This window comes from Ovis canadensis, chromosome 15 (genome assembly GCF_042477335.2).
Source record: "Ovis canadensis isolate MfBH-ARS-UI-01 breed Bighorn chromosome 15, ARS-UI_OviCan_v2, whole genome shotgun sequence".
In the NCBI taxonomy this organism is placed as follows: domain Eukaryota; kingdom Metazoa; phylum Chordata; class Mammalia; order Artiodactyla; family Bovidae; genus Ovis; species Ovis canadensis.
This window is the reverse complement of record NC_091259.1, coordinates 83,909,423-83,929,851: the sequence shown is the minus strand read 5'-3', so window position 1 is coordinate 83,929,851 and position 20,429 is coordinate 83,909,423. Positions and strand designations below refer to the sequence as shown.

The 20,429-nt window shown below is 42.1% G+C and overlaps 1 protein-coding gene across 3 annotated transcripts in view; it reads right to left on the bottom strand.

The window, feature by feature from the left end:
- Positions 1 to 20,429, bottom strand: part of CSTPP1 (centriolar satellite-associated tubulin polyglutamylase complex regulator 1) — a 213,966-nt gene extending 193,537 nt beyond the window's left edge. Inside the window, exon 1 of one of the 3 annotated variants that reach the window (XR_011249271.1) lies at positions 19,936 to 20,128. Coding sequence is in view for 2 of the 3 variants with exons in the window: in XM_069554075.1 (XP_069410176.1) it covers positions 19,936 to 19,981 (46 nt within the window). In the remaining variant the exon portion in view is untranslated. Of the gene's footprint in view, positions 1 to 19,935 lie in introns of all 3 variants that reach the window. The other 2 variants (XM_069554075.1, XM_069554076.1) reach the window with 2 other exon arrangements.

The window sequence follows — 20,429 nt, the reverse complement described above, 5'->3', positions numbered from 1 at the left end:
CTCAAGAGTCTTCTCCAGAACCACAATATGAAAGCGTCAGTTCTTTGGTACTCAGCCTTCTTTATGGTCCAGCTCTCACATCTATACATGACTACTGGGAAAACCATAGCTTTGACTACATGGACCTTTGTTGGCAAAGTGATGTCTCTGCTTTTCAATATATTGTCTAGGTTTATCATAGATTTTCTTCCAAGGAGCAAGCATCTTTTAATTTCATAGCTGCAGTCATGGTCTGCAGTGGTTTTGGAGCCCAAGAAAATAAAATCTGCCAGTTTCCAATTTTTCCCCATCTATTTGCCATAAAGTGATGGGACGAGATGCCATGATCTTAGTTTTTTAAATGCTAAATTTTAAGCCAGCTTTTTTACTCTCCTCTTTCACCTTCATCAAAATGTTCTTTAGTTCCTCTTTGATTTCTGCCATTAGAGTGGTATCTATTGCATATCTGAGGTTGCTGATATTTCTTCTGGCAATCTTGATTACAGCTTGTGATTCATCCAGCCCAGCGTTTCTCATGATGTACTCTGCATATAAGTTAAATAAGCAGGGTGACAATATACAGCCTTGACCTATTCCTTTCCAAATTTTGAACCAGTCCATTGTTCCATGTCTGGTTCTAACTGTTGCTCCTTGATCCACAGTCAAAGGTTTTTGAATAGTCAATAAAGCAGAAGTAGATATTTTTCTGGAATTCCCTTGTTTTTTCTATGATCCAATGGATGTTGGCAATTTGATCTCTGGTTCCTCTGCCTTTTTAAAAATCCATCTTATATATCTGGAAGCTCTTGGTTCACCTACTACTGAAGCATAGCTTAAAGGATTTTGAGCATTACCTTGTGAGCATGTGAAAGTTGCTTTTAAATGTAATAAAATGTTTTTCCATACTAAATATAACAATAAAAGTGATATTATACTACGTTTTATAAATGTATAATTAAACATTTACCCATATTTTAGGATCAATAAATATTGTTTTGGGGGCTTCCCAGGTGATACAGTGATAAAGAATCCCCCTGCCAATGCAGGAGGCACAAGAGATGCAGGTTCGATCTCCGGGTTGGGAAGATCCCCAGGGTAGAAAACGACAAGCCGCTTGAGCATTCTGGCCTGGGAAATCCTGTGGACAGAGCAGCCTGGTAGGCTACAGTCCATGGGGTCGCAAAGAGTCGGACACAAGTGAGGACATGCATACAACAAATATTTGTTAGCTATCAAATATTTTCAAAAGTTTCAAAACTGTTTATAGATTTGGCACAATGCCTGTAGTGCCTAATGAATAAACATGGCCCTGAGTCCCACCTCCAAAACCAAGCTTGCACCTCTGCCCTTGATCCTGGAACACTCTCTCCCCTCTTCTGAAAAAGCGTTCCATCACTGACTCACCTTATTCTCTTGGACCGTCCCTCTCTCCTCTACAACGGCTCCCTTTCCTTCAGCCTGTAAACACACTCAAGACTCTAAAAACTTCAAAACAACAATAAACTCTCTCCTACCCTTGCTACCACCCCCTGTCCTTTCCCAGTCCGCCAAGCTTCTGGAAACAAGTCTATCCTACCTATTGTCTCAAATTCCTCACCCTTCCCATTTACAGGCAAACCTGGGATCCTGCCACACTGCTCCACTGAAACTTCTCACCTAATGCCACCAACAATCCCTTTTGCAGCTCTTATCTTATTTGACCTCTCGGAGGCAACTGATAGCACTGAACACTCCCTCCATCTTGAAACTCACTCCTCCCCCAGTTTCTGCGTCCCCACGTTTTCCTCGTCCTTCTAAATCTCTTACTCTCAGCCTAGGAAGACAAATGTCTTTATTTACTGTAAAACTATCTCTCCAGAGACAAGATTTAAGTTACCATGGGCCTAACTCCCCACTCAAAACATTTTTATTTGGCAGCAAAAGTAAGCCCCAACAGACAGCAAGCAGCACAATAAGGAAGAACTAAAGCTCTAACAATTACATGTGCTCCCTGCAGTGTAGAAACGAACGATTTTGATTAGTTGGAAATGTTTACAAAGGACAGAGAAGTGATCCGAGAGAAATGACTGGAGACATAGAGTTACGAAAAAAAAAATAATAATAATAAAAAGGGAGCAAGCAAGCTCAGTAGTAGTGTTAAGTTAAAAGAGTGGAGGACAGGGACAACCGATAAAATACACTGTACTTGAAGAGGTAGACATTGGGAAGGAAAGGCCAAACAGCCACCGGAGTATCTGCGCTCCCCCTCTGAATAAGGACTCTGTGCAACCCCACAGACGGCAGCCCACCAGGCTCCCCCGTCCCTAGGATTCTCCAGGCGAGAACACTGGAGTCGGTTGCCATTTCCTTCTCCAATGCATGAAAGTGAAAAATGAAAGTGAAGTCGCTCAGTCGTGTCCGACTCTTCGAGACCCCATGGACTGCAGCCTATCAGGCTCCTCCGTCCATGGGATGTTCCAGGCAAGAGCACTGGAGTGGGGTGCCATCGCCTTCTCCGTGAATAAGGACAAGCAGCTACTAACTATGCACAGACCAGGCACGGTAGGTTATTGTCGGCACTCCTAATATACGTGCTCCTACGCAAAATATGTGCTCCTATTCTTCTTACACACGATGTCTGGGTGGACTTCCCAAGCTCCTCTGCAATTAGCAGGGGTCTTATGTTAAGTCCTCACTTATGAAATGTGAGCACAAGTGATGTTCGCAACTTCTGCCTTATTTGCTTAAAAGGTGTTTGCCCTGGACTCATTCCTTCCTCTTTTCCTTTTTATATCAGGAATGGCTACAACAGAGGCATCCTCAGAAACCACGGATTTCAAATGGCATGGCTACCCTGCTAGCCTGAAATCCTGCGATGGCTTCCTAGAGCAGATTTCTGCCTTCTGCATCCTGGACCTAGGTTAAGGGAGAGAGAAATAAAGTTCTCTCCTGTATAAGCCATTGCGGTGGAGGGGGTGGTTGCTCAACCATCACCCTGAGATCAGTGGCACAAAATCACCTAAAGCACAGAACCTCAATATACTCACCAGCTTACTGACCCAGTAGGAAACATTAGTCTGGAGAGAGAGGAATTTTGAGCAATGGGGGACGTTCTTGTCATTAATCAATGACAGCTACCAGTCAGATTTAACCAACACTGATTGAGTGGCACCTAAACCACTAAATTTGGAATCAGAAGAACTAGAATCAAATCTTAGCTCCACCTACTGCTATCTACATGAACGCTGGAAATTTTACTTAAGCTCTCTGAGTCCCTGTTCCCTAACATATATCCTCATGAGCAAATGTCATAACACATCTACAGTACAAACATCTAGAATAATGACACCACGTCATCAAGAAAATGTTAAATTATGTTCTATTATATACCAGGGAATACGGGGAATGTATCATATATTCCATAGACATTTCTGTTAAAATATTAAGTTCTAATCCTTAAATCCTTATGAACTGAATAAGAAAGCGGGCCTTGGGAAATCAGACCTAAAAGCAAAGTAGCTGACAACACAGGCTCTAGAGTTAGATAAACTTCATTTAAGCTTCACCTCCACATTTACTAGCTGGATGACTTTGGGCAAGTTACATAACCTAAATTTCAGTTTCCTCATGGAAAAGTGAGGGTCAGGCTGGTACCTACTTCACAAATATCTTATAAGGACTGACTCTAGTCCTCCTGGATATGAGAATGACTCCAGCTGGCATACCAAGAACATCTGATTGAATATATTTCCCACTTAAGACAGTATTTGGGGGGCTGGGCTTACTTAGAAGCTGGAATACTATCTCTGTATTTAAAAATGTAGGAGAGAAACATAGGCAAAACACTCTCCAACATAAACCACAGCAGGATCCTCTATGACCCATCTCCCAGAATACTGGAAATAAAAGCAATAATAAACAATTGGGCCCTAATTAAAATTAAAAGCTTCTGCACAACAAAGGAAACTATAAGCAAGGTGAAAAGACAGCCTTCAGAATGGGAGCAAATAATAACAAATGAAGCAATGGACAAAGAATTAATCTCAAAAATATACAAGCAACTCCTGCAGCTCAATTCCAGAAAAATAAATGACCCAATCAAAAAGTGGGCCAAAGAACTAAACAGACATTTCTCCTAAGAAGACATACAGATGGCTAATAAATATATGAAAAGATGCGCAACATCACTCATTATCAGAGAAATGCAAGTCAAAACCACAATGAGGTACCATTTCACGCCAGTCAGAATGGCTGCTATCCAAAAATTTACAAGCAATAAATGCTAGAGAGGGTGTGGAGAAAAGGGAACCCTCTTACACTGCTGGTGGGAATGCAAACTAGTACAGCCACTATGGAGAACAGTGTGGAGATTCCTTAAAAAACTGGAAATAGAACTGCCATACAACCCAGCAATCCCACTGCTGGGCATACACACCGAGGAAACCAGAATTGAAACAGACACATGTACCCCAATGTTCATCACAGCACTGTTTACAATAGCCAGGACATGGGAGCAACCTAGATGTCCATCAGCAGACGAATGGATAAGAAAGCCGTGGTACATATACACAATGGAGTATTACTCGGCCATTAAAAAGAATACATTTGAATCCGTTCTAATGAGGTGGATGAAACTGGAGCCGATTATACAGAGTGAAGTAAGCCAGAAAGAAAAACACCAATACAGTATACTAATGCATATATATGGAATTTAGAAAGTTGGTAACGATGACCCTGTATGCGAGACAGCAAAAGAGACACAGATGTATAGAACAGTCTTTTGGACTCTGTGGGAGAGGGTGAGGGTGGGATGATTTGGGAGAATGGCATTGAAACGTATATTATCATATGTGAAACGAATCTCCAGTCCAGGTTGCAGGATACAGGATGCTTGGGGCTGGTGAACTGGGATGACCCAGAGGGATGGTATGGGGAGGGAGGTGGGAGGGGGGTTCAGGATGGAGAACACGTGTATACCCATGGCGGATTCATGTTGATGTATGGCAAAACCAATACAACATTGTAAAGTAAAAAAATAAATTAAGTAATTTTAAAAAAAAGTAAGAGAGAGAATCTCTGCTGAGGGTTTAGAGTTTAAGTGAAATAGTGTTTCCCATTTTGTGTCATCTAATAGAAAATGAAATCTGGGAAGTGAGGTTATCCAAATGTTAGTGTACTTGGAAACAGAGGATGAAAATTACATTGAAAATTACATTATTTTCAAGGGGGTCGTCTCAGGTTTTGTTGCCTAAAACTTTATGCAAATACCAACAAAAATGGAAGCAGAGATGTCAGTGATAATTTTGTCATTAAAAAAAATATAAAGTCTTTTCCTGTATCCCTTCTTTAAAGATAACAACCAAAGCTGTTTTTATTACTCGGCTTAGTTTAAGACCTTTCCAGTTAGGGAACTCAAAGTGAGGTCCTTCAACAACAATTATTTTCTCTTAAACTACTAAGAAATATGATAAGAAAAGTTCACAATGTAAGACAAATCAATCACTTCTTTTCCTTATAAGCTTGTTTCTTCTTTAGAAACATGAGATCAAAACCAAATATTTACTGGGAGAACAAAGGTCAAAACAGTCACTACCTATGTTCAGACATGGCAACAAAGATTAGCAAGATTCCAAAGACTATTTGTAGGCATAACCTTGAAAAGAAAAAAGACAGGGCCATGCTTCCTGAAGACCTAACTTATTTTCTTCCACCACCACATGGTAGAGTATGCGCTATTCTCTACCAGGCCAATCCTTGAAGGCAAGGCAAAAGACCGACGGCACATATAAGACTTTTGTAAGTTAATCATGTGCTTAAATAGACTATCAAGAAAGACAATTTTAGGTCTCATTAAATAGTTTACTGTAAGATAACTGACATATATTAATTAATTCATCCTCTCAACCCGGTATGAGGTAGCTTTTATCCCATCCCCTTGTGCTGGGGAAATTTGATCAACGAGAGTAATAATGGTATTTTCTATTTACAAAATACCTTTCTTATAGAGTTCTACATGTTTATCGTCTCAATCTTCTAACATTCCAGTGAGGTAGGTGGTAATATTACCTTTTCCTTTCTTATAGGCAAAACGCTAGGGCTCGAGGGGCTTAATGAGTCACTCACTTGGTAGCCTGTTAGCTGCTAACTAGAACACACTGCATGGGATTAACACTAGACCGTGGACTCAAGTCTGAACTGCACATAATTCAGGAGTGTCAAGCTTCTAGCTTTCCCTATACTCATCTTTCAGTGTGTCACATTCCAAGAAAGACTGGGGTCGTGCTTGTTGTTTAAGCTCATGTGCTTACTGTTCATAAAGCTCATTATCATTTCTCTAAATTGGACTATTCAAGTTTTGTCAAAATGCCTGAAAGCTAAATTATTTTTTTGTTTACTGTCTGTGCACGAGCATTATACATGATGTCATCAGGAATCTGCAAAACTCTTAGACAAAGCTGCAGGGCCAATAAAAGCAACTCACTTGGGGAAGACTGTGTTTCTTCTCCCCCTCTACCCCCGCCCTCCCCCCCCACACTCTTTTTTTGAGGTAGGCATCACACAAAAAGATGACTCATTAAGCCCAAAAGAGTTGACTATGCCATGTAAGGGCTTCTTATGCAGCCCTCCACAAAGAGACCTGAGTGGCAGCATAAGGCCTCCTCCTCTGCGCATTTCCCTCCAGGCAGAATGCGCATTTGTGTGGCTACACACACAATTATAATCTCCCCTGAAAAGCAATTCCTTCCATATGACAGGCTGAACAGTGGCCTGAGTGCTAGCCTCATGTTGCCTGTGCAGCTAACATGCTGAAATACCAGATGCATTTAATCTCTCCTTTCTGAAAAACACTGTGATGGGACAGGAGAAGCAAAGTTGGAGAGAACTCCATACAGAGAGAAAGGGGGCCAGCCCGGGCGCCCAAACTCATTCTCATGGGCTGAGCTTCTTTGTGCATTGCCTACTTACGTGTCAGTTTCCAGGACTTTAGGGCATGAGAACCATGGAGCCGAGTGGTTCTGGCAGCCTCTCCATTTGACAAGCAAAGCCAGAGACATGTGGCCTTCTGGTACATTTCACATTCAAAAGTGTTATTGTTTCAAGCATGCCTATTTTAAAATATATAATTTTCCCATTTAGGGCACATGTTGTATGTAAGTTGGCCACAGGAGGAGTTCTGCCACATGATTAAAAAATAAAATAAAATAAAGGCAATGGCTCTTATACAGCCCTTTCCCTGCCAGATATCTCTGTTTACTGGGGGCCGGGGCGGGGGGTGGGGGGGGGCGTTATTCCAGGTGAGAGAAGTCTGAATTTCACAAACACCTGATGTGAAGGGCAGGGCACAAACAGATTTCGGTCTGAGATTACAGAAACTGAAGCCTGTGTTTTATCACAGTTACCTATAATCTCAGGGCCAGATAATAGTATTAACAAGACCTTGGGCTACACAATAGGACAGCTGGAAAAAGGCTCTTACTCTCTCCAAAGAACAGTGCTTTCAAAAAAGCTAATTCAATGAAGAAAAAGAAAGGGCTCAGAAAGTGCCTTCTCAAACAATATTTACTTTTACTGGGTTCCTGCTAATCAAACACAACTTAGTCAAAACCTTTTATGAAAAATACATTGGATGATTTCAGCTGTAATTACTTTGTTTAAAGAGAAGTGCTTAAGAGAAAACATAGCTAATGGGATCGGTAATTTGGTAAGTTCAGATGTGTTTGGGAAAACCCCTCCTCTCTTTGATAAATCATTAAAATTCTGCTCAGATAAATGTGTTTTGACTTGAAATTCCAATCATAGGATGAGCTATTTCCTAAGGCCCGTAGGGAAACACCCGGCGATTAGCTGACAAGGGTAATTCCAGGCTTAATCAAAGCAGGTTACTCTGCCCAACTGAAAATGGCATATCCAGGAGATGCCTCAAAATGGTATAAAATTTCCTTCCTTCATAAGAAACCATTTGAAAAAAGGAACTAAATCTTACTGCTGCATAATCAAAACAAAGAATACATGGTGTCAACCAAGAAATTATATTTACTCATTTAGTAAACATGGTATATATGCAAGTAATGGTGATCCCCAACGTTTGGACAGCATTCAGAGCAAAGATTTTAATCACTTATCTTTTGGTTGTCAATGGAAGGGAAAAAACCCTAGTGTCTCTCACACAGCAGGAATTCAATAACTTATTTTCTGAACTGGATTTCTTTCTTTCATTTGAAAAAAAAATTATTTTGCTACTTAAAGCAGTGTGCATGTGTGCTAAGTCACTTGAGTCGTGGCCAACTCTTTGCAGCCCCATGGACTGCAGCCCGCCAGGCTCCTCTGTCCATGGGATTCTCCAGACAAGAATAATGAAGTGGGTTGCCATGCCCTCCTCCGGGCGATCTTTCTAACCCAGGGACTGAACCTGAGTCTCTTACTTCTGCACTGGCAGGCGGGGTCTTAGCACTAGCACCACCTGGGAGGCCCACATAAAGCACGCTGTTCATTTAACAACTGTGCACTTAACTTGGGCCAAGCACTGTGCTAGATTTTGGAGATACTGAGGGAATGAGTCTGCCCTTATGCTTACATTCTAGTAAGAAACAGACAATAACAAGATAACCGAATAGATTAATAAGCTAATTGTGATAAGCGCTAAGGATATAAATTGGAAGATGACCAAGAGATAAAGTTAATGGATCATCTACCTCTTCTGAAGTCTTATTACTTTTTAAAACTTTGATTACCTAGTCATCTTCCTAAATTCACTTATTTAGCAAATATGGCATTTATAACAAAAAATATTGATTTCCAACTTTTAGATAGCATTTGGAGGGAAGATTTTAAGATGACCTGAATATATAAATGATGAATGAGTGAGTGAGTGAGTGAGTGAAGTCGCTCAGTCGTGTCCGACTCTTTGCGACCTCATGGACTGTAGCCTACCAGGCTCCTCTGTCCGTGGGATTTTCCAGGCAATAGTACTAGAGTGGATTGCCATTTCCTTCTCCAGAGGATCTTCCCGACCCAGGGATCGAACCCGGGTCTCCTGCATTGTAGACAGACGCTTTACCGTCTGAGCCACCAGCAAAGTAAAAAATTTACGGGAACTATTTTTAATCCCTAGAATAACACTGACATCACCTGTAGACAGTTACCCAGGAGAAACAGAGGTGGGTGATGGTCAACAAACAGCATGCCTTAGAACTCACTTGCTCTCCTCCGACAGCCTCCATTCCCCATCCCTAACCCCCTCCAACAGAAACATTGATTACATTTATTAAGTAGCTTACAGAATCCTTCGAAAGATGAATGAAACAGAGCCTAAGCTTAACTTCCAGAGGCACGCCCCAGAACTGGGCCACCTAGGGAACTGCTGCCCCTGTGATGGCAATTTCTTTTTTTGCTTTTGGATGAATCCTGATAGGCAAACTTACTTTTGTTTGAATATGATTAGTGAACCTTCCAAATCCAACCCTAAGCTAGTGCCAATCCAGCACACTGCTGTTCACAATATGTCAACAGAAGTACTCATGGGACTTTAGAGTGCTCGGGTTGTTGCAGGAAGGAAAATAAATAAATATTATAGATGTTAAATGCTGACTGACTTCCTAAATCTCTGGATACTATTCATAGGTTTACAATATATGAAGCTGGTCACTTAAAAACGGTAAGTCACATGTCCACAAAATCATCTCTTTCCTTTCTTCTTCCCCCTTTCCCCTTCCTTTCTTCTCTTCCTAATTCTTCCTTCCTTCCCTTCTTTCTTGTTCCCTGAATAGCTTCTCTATATAAAGCAAAGGATGAGCATAACGTGCCACTCCCTACAGGAAACCTACGCCATACATGGGAGATGGGATCTAAGTGCTATAACTGAGTGAACTGTGTGTAGGCAGGTGTCTTGGCTCTTTCCCCAGTTTCAGTTCAGTGCAGTCGCTCGGTCATGTCCGAGTCTTTGAGACCTCATGGACTGCAGCACACCAGGCTTACCTGTCCTTCACTAACTCCCAGAGCTTGCTCAAACTCATGTCCATCAAGTCAGTGATGCCATTCAACCATCCCCTTCTCCTCCTGCCCTCAGTTTTTCCCAGTCGGCACTTATTACAGAGTTACTTTGTGTTACAGTCATTTACGTTCATGATTTTGTGAACATATGCATTACTGTTTTTAAGTGACCATCTTTATTATTATAAACCTGGTTTCCAAAGATTTAGGGGATCAGTGTAACACGTATTTATTCCTCTTCCTTTCTGCAACAACCCGAGCTCTCTAAAATCCTATGAGTATTTCTTCTGACTTACTGTAAATGGCAATGTTTCCTAGCATGAGGCTGGGTTTGGGAGATTGGAAGGACTGATGTTGAAGCTGAAACTCCAATACTTTGGCCACCTCATTCGAAGAGCTGACTCATTTGAAAAGACCCTGATGCTGGGAAAGACTGAGGGCAGGAAGAGAAGGGGACGACAGAGGATGAGATGGTTGGATGGCATCACCGACTCGATGGACATGGGTTTGGGTGGACTCCGGGAGTTGGTGATGGACAAGGAGGCTTGGCGTGCTGTGGTTCATGGGGTCGCGGAGTCAGACACGACTGAGCAACTGAACTGAACTGAACTGATTACATTCCAACAAAATTACGTTTGTTATCAAGACTCATCCAAAAGCAAAAAGAGAAACTATGTCTGGCAATAAGACAAGTTGATATCAGCAAATGCAAAAAAAAACCCAAAAACCAAGATTAGTAAACACTTAAGAATCTTCAACATAGAAACAGTCATATGTCAGAACCTCCGCCAAGGCTTGAAGAAATCTTAATCTCATGACTGAAAGGGACTGTATCAGTGACTGTTGGAGGCTGTCCGAGTCCAGGGACTCTGAGAAGCAGACAAGAAGACAGGATCAGACATGCAAGAGATTTAGGGGATGAAAAGCCCACGAGAGAAAATGCGGAGGGAGCTGGAAGAGACACGGAGAGGTGACAGGCGCACCGCAGGGCTGACCCGCGTAGAGAGGAGAATGAGAGTGTTAGACTGCGGTGCAGTGGCAGTCCCCGAGCCGAAGTCACCATCAGAGGAGTCACACTTCTCATAAAAGTGGGTCTGCCTGCCTCACCCAGTCATCTGCTGGAAGCAGCCCGCGGGAACAAGGTGTTGCATTGAGGGCTGGAGTTGAGTTAATTACCTTCCCCTCCCATACTAGGAGATCTGAGAGGCAGTTTCATGGGTACCACAGGTGTATTGTGCGTGCTAGATTGCTTCAGTCGTGTCCGGCTCTGTGACCCATTGCCACAGATGTATTACATATTTTTATTAAAAAATAGGAATAATAATAGCAGCTAATATCTACTGAGCACCTTCCTAGATGCTCTAGAGGAAAAGATGTCTTACTCATCTTTGTATATCCTCTTTTCACAATGTATCAGCCAGGTATTGCTCTAAAAGCTTACATGCATGAGGTAAGTAGTATTATTAACTGTATTTTGCAGATTAGGCATCTAAGGCACAGAGAGGTTGAGTAACTTCCTCAAGGTCACACAGCTACACAAAGTACACAGATTACGGTCATGCAAGCTCCCCTAAATGGTCTATTTTTAGTCGTAATCTTCCTTACTGCCTGCCTTTGAGAGATGAGTCCAGTGGAAGGAACTGGAATTTTACTATTTCTTGATCCATCCTGATTCCTAGGATGCCCCCTCCTGGCAGAAATGTTAAATTAAGTCCTTGGAGTCATCTGAACTGACTCCAGAATCCATGCAACCATGGAATGCAGGTCTGTGCGATAACTGGAGCCTCATTTTTGGAGTTGTTCAAGGTATTTGTAGCACAGAGTTTAACAATGCAGACTCTGGAATTAGACTGCTGGATTAGAATCCTGCCTCCAGGACTCACTAACTAGTTATTTAATGCCTTAGTGCTGCAGTTTCCTCATCTATGAAATGGAGATAAAAACTCAAACTATCTTCATGTGCGTTAATATATGTAAACTATATAGAATGTCACCTGATACATACTAAGTACTTAATAAGTCAGTTATTGTTGTAGCTGCTCACACTTGGGGGATCCTAAGGTCAGATTATTCATGTTGCATGGGTGGCTTAGGTGGTAAAGAGTTTGCCCACAATGCAGGAGACCGGGGTTCAATCCCTGTGTGGGGAAGATCCCCTGGAGAAAGAAATGGAAATCCATTCCAGTATTCTTGCCTGGAGAATCCCATGGACAGAGGAGCCTAGTTGGACAAACTGAGCAACTGAGCAAAAGAGTTGGACACAACTGAGCAACTAACACTTTTACTTTTATGTAACACATATGTATGTATAAGGTGTCTATATGGTGAAAGGCAGGTGTACAAGGATGGGTAAGATACAATTTCTGTTCTCAGGACACTTATTTGCAACTAATGAACTGTTTAAGAGCTCCAATCTTAAAAGGGAAGCGAGGATCACACCCTTTACAGGCAGTAGCTATTTTGGTTTGTTTATTTTTAATCTCTGGTTTTGAACTGTGATGTTGGAGAAGACTCTTGAGAGTCCCTTGGACTGCAAGGAGATCAAACCAGTCCATCCTAAAGGAGATCAGTCCTGGGTGTTCACTGGAAGGACTGATGTTGACGCTGAAACTCCAATACTTTGACCACCTCATGCGAAGAGCTGACTCATTTGAAAAGATGCTGATGCTAGGAAAGATTGAAGGCAGGAGGAGAAGGGGACGACAGAGGATGAGATGGTTGGATGGCATCACCGACTCAATGGACATGAGTTCGGGTAAACTCTGGGAGTTGGTGATGGACAGGGAGGCCTGGAGTGCTACAGTCCATGGGGTCGCAAAGAGTCACGACTGAGCGACTGAACTGACTGAATTGAGCTGAAGAGAGGGAAAAACAGGCATGGAATCCCATAAACCTGGATCTGAATCTGGCTTTTATGCATCACCACCTGTGTGATTTTGTACAAATCAATTAGCCTTTCTAAGACTCAGTTTTCTTATTTCTAAAATGAGATTTTAATAACTACTAAATAGGACTAATAATTATTGTTGTTCAGTTGCTAAGTTGTGTTCAACTTTTTGTGACCCCATGGACTACAGCATACCAGGCTTCCCTGTCCTTCACAATCTCCTTGAATTTGTTCAAATTCATGTCCATTAAGTTGGTGATGCCGTCCAACCATCTCATCCTCTGTCACCCACTTCTCCTGCCCTCAATCTTTCTCAGCTTCAAGGTCTTTCCCAATGAGTCGGCTCTTCGCATCAGGTGCCAAAGTATTGGAACTTCAGCTTCTTTATCAGTCCTTCCAATGAATATTAGAGTTGATTTCCTTTAGGATCGATTGGTTTGATCTCCTTGCTGTCCAAGGGACTCTCAAAAGTCTTCTCCAGCACCACAATTTGAAAGAATTCAGCGCTCAGCCTTCTTTATAGTCCAACTCTCACATCTATCTATGCATGACTACTGGAAAAATAATAGCTTTGACTATACAGACCTTTGTCAGCAAAATGATGTCTCTGTTTTTTAATATGCTATCTAGATTTGTCATAGCTTTTCTTCCAAGAAGCAACGGTCTTTTAATTTCATTTCAGTTACCATCTGCAGTGATTTTGGAGCCCAAGGATATAAAATCTGCCACTGTTTCCACTTTTCCCCCATCAATTTGCCATAAAGTGATGGGACCAGATGCTACAATCTTGGCTTTTTGAATGCTGAGTTTTAAGCCAGATTCTCACTCTCCTCTTTCACCCTCATCAAGAGGCTCTTTGGTTCCTCTTTACTTTCTGGCCTCGAGCAGGGCATGGCAACCCACTCCAGTATTCTTGCCTGGAGACTCTCCACGGACAGAGGAGCCTGGTTGCAAAGGGTGACACAGTTGAGCAACTAGGCACACGCACACACATCTGCATGTCTGAGGTTGTTGTTATTTCTCCCGGCAATCTTGATTCCAGCTTGTGATTCATCCAGCCTGGCATTTTGCATGATGTACTCTGCATATAAGTTAAACAAGCAGCATAACAATATACAACCTTGAAGTTCTCCTTTCCCATTTTTGAACTAGTCTGTTGTTCCATGTCCATTTCTAACTGTTGTTTCTTAACCTGCATACAGATTTCTCAGAAGGCAGTATGGTGGTCTGGTATTCCTATCTCTTTAAGAATTTCCCACAGTTTGTTGTGAGAGTTGGACTGTGAAGAAAGCTGAGCACCGAAGAATTGATGCTTTTGAACTGTGGTGTTGGAGAAGACTCTTGAGAGTCCCTTGGACTGCAAGAGATCCAACCAGTCCATTCTGAAAGAGATCAGCCCTGGGAATTATTTGGAAGGAATGATGCTAAAGCTGAAACTCCAGTACTTTGGCCACCTCATGCGAAGAGTTGACTCATTGGAAAAGACTGATGCTGGGAGGAATTGGGGGCAGGAGGAAAAGGGGACAATAGAGGATGAGATGGCTGGATGGCATCACTGACTCGATGGATGTGAGTTTGAGTGAACTCGGAGTTAGTGATGGACAGGGAGGCCTGGAGTGTTGCAATTCATGGGGTCGCAAAGAGTCGAACACGACCGAGCAACTGAACTGAACTGAACACAGTCAAAGGCTTTTGAGTAGTCAATGAAGCAAAAGTAGGTATTTAGCTGGAATTCCCTTGCTTTTTTCTATGATCCAGCGGATGTTGACAATTTGACCCTGGTTCCTCTGCCTTTTCTAAATCCAGCTTGTACATCTGGAAATTCTTGGTTTGTGTACCGCTGAAGCCTAGCTTAAGGATTTCGAGCATGACCTTGCTAGCATGTGAAATGAGCACATTTGTATGGTAGTTTGAGCATTCTTTGGCATTGCCTTTCTTTGGGATTGGAATGAAAACCGACCTTTTCTAGTCCTGTGGCCACTGCTGAGTTTTCCAAATATGTTGGCATATTGAGTGCAGCACTTTCACAGCATCATCTTTTAGGATTTAAAATAACTCAGCTAGAATTTCATCACCTCCACTAGCTTTGTTTGTAGTAATGCTTCCTAAGGTCTACTTGACTTCACATTCCAGAATGTCCAGCTCTAGATGAGTGACCACACCATCGTGGTTATCTGGGTCATTAAGACCTTTTTTGTACAGTTCAGAGTATTTTTGACATCTCTTCTTAATCTCTTCTGTTAGGTCCTTGCCACTTCCTCCTCCTCTATTGTTCCTGTCTTTGCATGAAATGTTCCCTTGGTATCTCCAATTTTCTTGAAGAGATTTCTAGTCTTTCCTATTTTAGTGTTTTCTTGTGTTTCTTCGAATTGTTCACTTAAGAAGGTTTTCTTATCTCTCCTTGCTCTTCTCTGGAACTCTGCATTCAGCTGGGTATATCCTTCCCTTTTTCCTTTGCCTAATAATAATACCTTGTATGACGGTTGTGAAGATGAATGAGTTAAGGCACAGTGTCAAGCATAAATGAAGTGTTCAAAAACTATAGCTTCAAAATAACTGTGGGGGTTGGAGGTGGGAGAGAGGATCAAGAGGGAGGGGATATATGTTTACTTACAGCTGATTCACGTAGTTGTACCGCAGAAACCAATGAGACATTGTAAAGTAATTATCCCCCAATTAAAAAAACAAAAAAACTATCCAGGGACTTCCCTGACAGTCCAGTGGTTCGGACTTCACCTTCCAATGTGGGGGGTATGGTTTCAATCCCTAGTTGGGGAGCCAAGATCCCACAGGTCTCATAGCCAAAAAAACATCACATAGAACAGAAGCAATATTGTAACAAACTCAAAAAAGACAAAAAAAAAATAAAGATCAACACTAAAAAAAAAAAAAACTATCCCATTTATTATGATTCCTCTATAAGCACAGCCTGCAAAGGAGAAAGACCACCCCTGATTCCCTGGAGTTACCTATCATGCCAATCCACTACCAACTTTAGTGAGAACAAGCACTTTCCATAGAAACAGAAGCGGTAAACAGGAACATGAGTGAAAGCAAGCACCTCCCCAGTCTAGGTGGGGTAAGATGATAAACTTCACACCCTCTTGCTTATACTCACGTCAGCACATAGGGAGTGTGTTTTGCAAACCTGGGACCAGAACAGGCCGCCCTTCAGCTCTAGAGAACTCTCCACACCCAACCAGATACACAGACACACCTCAGCCTCTGGCAGAAGCTTCCAATAAGTAGCTTTCATAAACTGGAACTCTTTCAAGGGCTCTATATTTATTTCATCTCTTTTCCAGATTCTCCTCTCTCTATTTATGCCTGGGCATTAACACAGTTTCTATCACTCTATTCTGATGACTGCAGGCATGAACATCACAGAGCTGAGTCTGTAATGATGATCTTAAGATACTAAAGCCATTCCAGGCCATGATTACAGGTTCCAAATCCACCAAGTCAGCAGGGAACGGATCAGTTTACCCAACATGATGAAAGATTCTTTTCTTCACTAGTAGTGAAAAAGGCAAATGGAAGACCTGGCTAACAGGTAGAAAGGAAAATCTATAGATATTCACTGAATAGGTATCCCTGTAATTTGTACATAATACTAAAGAGAGGTATCCATTTACACTTACCAAGGGATATTGAACTTTCACTTTTCCCATGCACTGAATACCTAGAGCTTTCCCATCTCCCCAATTTTCTTTTCTCTGTATGCATTTTCTTGTCTAGTTCTACACACGTGACTTTATAATTTGTAAAAAAAAAAAAAAAAAGAAGAAAAGGGGAAGAGCCAAATCAAGTCAAACAAAACCTTGACAAGTATTTAAATTTTCAAACCAGAAAATATTTCATTAAATTAATCTATAAGGGATGATTTTCAGTGGTTGTTAAATGGAGGGTGAATGCTTCAAAACAGCAACAGCATGCCTCTAAAAGAGACCAAACTGAAATGGGCAGGGTTGCTCTCAACTAAAGACAAATGCATTTCAGCAGAGTTGTATGGTTTGAGCAACCATGAGGAACGCAATGAGTAGTATGACCCTGCTTAGGGCAATATGAATGCCCAGGCAGTGACTGGGACATGGAGTTAAGACACTTAAATATGCAACAGAACCTGAAAGAGCTTCAATAATCCAGGGTTCAATAATTAGGTAAGTGGCTGCATGCTGAAGTTTTTTTGGCCAATCTGAAACTTTGATTCTGTTTATAGATTCATTATCAACAATGCCATTGGCCTAGTGTCCCTGGGGGAAAAAAAAGCCACTTATGGAGGGACCATCAACTTCTACTCACCAAAGAACCAGTAATATTAAATATGTCAAGCCTTTGAGGCATATAATTTAAATATGTCAAGACTTTGAGCCAAATATCCAAGGAACTGAACAAAGGACTAGGCTTTTCAAATATTTCATAGACTCTTAGTACCGAGTAAGTAAGATAAAAAACATAAAATTCTTAGCAAGCGTCTAGGCATTGCTAGACATTATTATTCACTGGTTGCAAAATTATCTGTGATTTAATTATGCTCTTTAGGCATATATAAGTGAGTGAAATCGCTCAGTTGTGTCCACCTCTTTGTGATCCCATGGCCATAGCCCGCCAGGCTCCTCTGTCCATGGAATTTTCTGGGCAAGAATACTGGAGTGGGTTACCATTTCCTTCTCCAATTAGGAGAATTAGGTATATATACTCCTTTCGAAAACCACATATACCCCTTAACCTTGGTGAAAAGAGTCCTAACTTCATAAGAGAAATGCATAGCAAATCTACCCTGGGACTATCTGTCACTAACCAGTTGAAAATATCTGATGGTTTGAGTTTGATATATTTTGTTGCAAAGACCACAGGGAAACAGGGATTCTCCTACATTGCCAACAGCAGTGTAAAATAGTCCAACCCCTGTGAAACATGATTTAGCAATGTCTATCAATATTTAAAATGCATATATCTCTGACCCACCAACTTTACTTTGTGGTTTTATCTTTGCAGATATACTAGTAATGGCACGAAATTACAGGGTATTCAGTGGGGCATTTTCAGTAATGGCCTTCTCTGGTTAGACAGAGTGGTTCAGACAGTAAAGAATCTGCCTGCAGTGCAGGAGACCTGGGTTTGATCCATGGGTTGGGAAGATCTCCTGGCTACCAACTCCAGTATTCTTGCCTGGAGAATTCCATGGACAGAGAAGCCTGGCTGGCTACAGTCCACAGTGTCGCAAAGAGTTGGACATGACTGAGTGACTAACACACACATTTTCAGTAATAGCAAAAGGCTAAAATCAACATGTGTACCAACCGAGAACTGGTCAAATAAATTATTTCAATACTATGTGGCTAAAAAATTTTTTAGAAGAATGAGAAAGCTCTCACTGATATAGAAATCACTCTGAGCTATATAGAAAGAAAAAAATACACTATCTCTTATATACATAATAAACTAAACTCTGGAAGGACACACAGGAAACCAGTTAACAGTGGTTACTAGTAGTGGGCTGAGGACAGATGAAAATTGGCAGATGAGGGGAAAAGGGCTGGAAGAGACTTTTCCTTATAAACTTCTTTATATTTTTTAATCTAGTTTCCATATGACAAATTCAGAAATTTAAACTGGAATTGTTTTCCATTTTTAAAAAAGTGTATAATATCAATATATCCATACAATTGAATATTACTCAGTGATAAAAAGAAATGAGCTTTCAAGCCCGGAAAAGATGTGGAGGCACCTAAAATGCATTACTGCTTATTGAAAAAAGCCAATCTGCAAAGGTTATATACTCTGTGACTCCACTGTATGATATTCTGAATAAGTAAGACTTTAGAGAGAGTAAAAAGGTCAATGGTCGCCAATGGTTGGGGGACAGGGGAAAGGATGAATAGACAAGGGTGAAACTACTCTGCACAATACTATAATGGTGGGTACCTGACACTATGCATTTGTCAAAACCCATAAAACTGTACTGACACACAGTGAACCCTAAGGCAAACTGTGGATCTTAGTTAATAATAACGTATCAATATTGGTCCATCAATTGTAACAAATGTACTATACTAACAGATGTCAGATGCTAATAACAGGAAACTGACTGGCAGGGAGTACATGGGAACACGATAATATTTGCTTAATTTCCTGTAAACTTAAAATTTCTTTAAAAGTAAAGTCTATTAATGTTTTAAAGGGCTTCCCTGGTGGCTCAATGGTAAAGAATCCACCTGCCAATGGAGGAGAGGTGGGTTGGATCTCTGGGTCTGGAAGATCCCTGGACAAGGAAATGGCAACCCACTCCAGTATTCTTGCCTGGGAAACCCCCATGGACAGAGGAGCCTGGCCAGCTACAGTCCATGGGGTTGCAAGAGAGTTGGACACGACTCAGCGACTAAACAACGTTTTAAAATACGTGTCCTTACACGTATGCATATACACACACATCCTTTTTTCATCCACACTGAAGGCGCTAAGTGTGCATAACGTATTACAGCCGCAGCCCTATTGATCAAGAACTCAAGCTCACAAGTGGGCAAATTAGGTTCTGATCCAGGCCACACCATTTCCTAGCGGTGTGGCTTTGTGTAAGTTCTCTCTTCAGCCTCAGTTTCTCCGTCTGGAAGGAAAACAGTTTCCTCCTAGGGCTGTTAGGAAGATTCAATAAAGAATACATGTAAAATGCTTAGCATAGAGCCTAATGCAAAAGAAACACTCGAAAGTGTTAGTTGCCGCCGTGACAGTTATATGACGGCTCACGGAATGACTGATGTGGCGCTTCAGGGTTCTAAGGTTACTCCACTAGCAGCATATCATAACATCCCCAAAGCCCTCCACCCCCGCCAATTCTCAACTCCAACCTGGCCCACTGTGAGCACAACCCACACTGCCTGAGCTCCAGCGGGTACACTTCTGCATTCTTTATTCCCCAGATGTTGTTTTCCTCTTCTCTGGGCCTTACACCTTCAGGCCCCTGGATCAGCGCCCCGTCCTCGCCCCTCCATAGCCCACCCGACCCATTCACACTCAGATCCCGCCCCACCCTCCTCCCGAGACCCTGGCCTAATGCGTTGGCATTTCTTTCCTTCCCCAAAGCTGAAGGAAGCGCCTACCCAGATACTCGTAGTCCGGTAGGGCTAGGCGCTCCGGACTCAGCATCCTTTGATCAGGGTGGCTTCAGAGCTCCAGCTCCTCGGCTTCCGGAACCCAGGTCTCCCAGCTCTCCTGGTTGCCATGGCACCCACGCGGCGGGAGAGGCAGGAGGCGGAGGGGGTGTCACGCAAACAGTTTCCGTATCGCAACTCCAAGCTGGCCGTACCAGTTCCGGGAGCAGTCGCCTCGCGGCGGTCCTAGTTTCTTGGGACTCCCTTTCTTGAGGCGACGGTTTTAGAGGAATTTGAGGCGGAGAGTTCCTCTGAAACCATCCTATTTCCCGGTGTGGAATACTTATTCCCAGCCGCCAAATATCCTCAATTTCTGAATTTCATAATTCTTCCTGCTTTGTACAACTGTTATCATAATAGTAGCCTAGATGGTTTAGTCGCTAACTTGTGTCCTTCTCTCATAGACTGTAGCCCATCTGACTCCTCTGTCCACGGAATTCTCC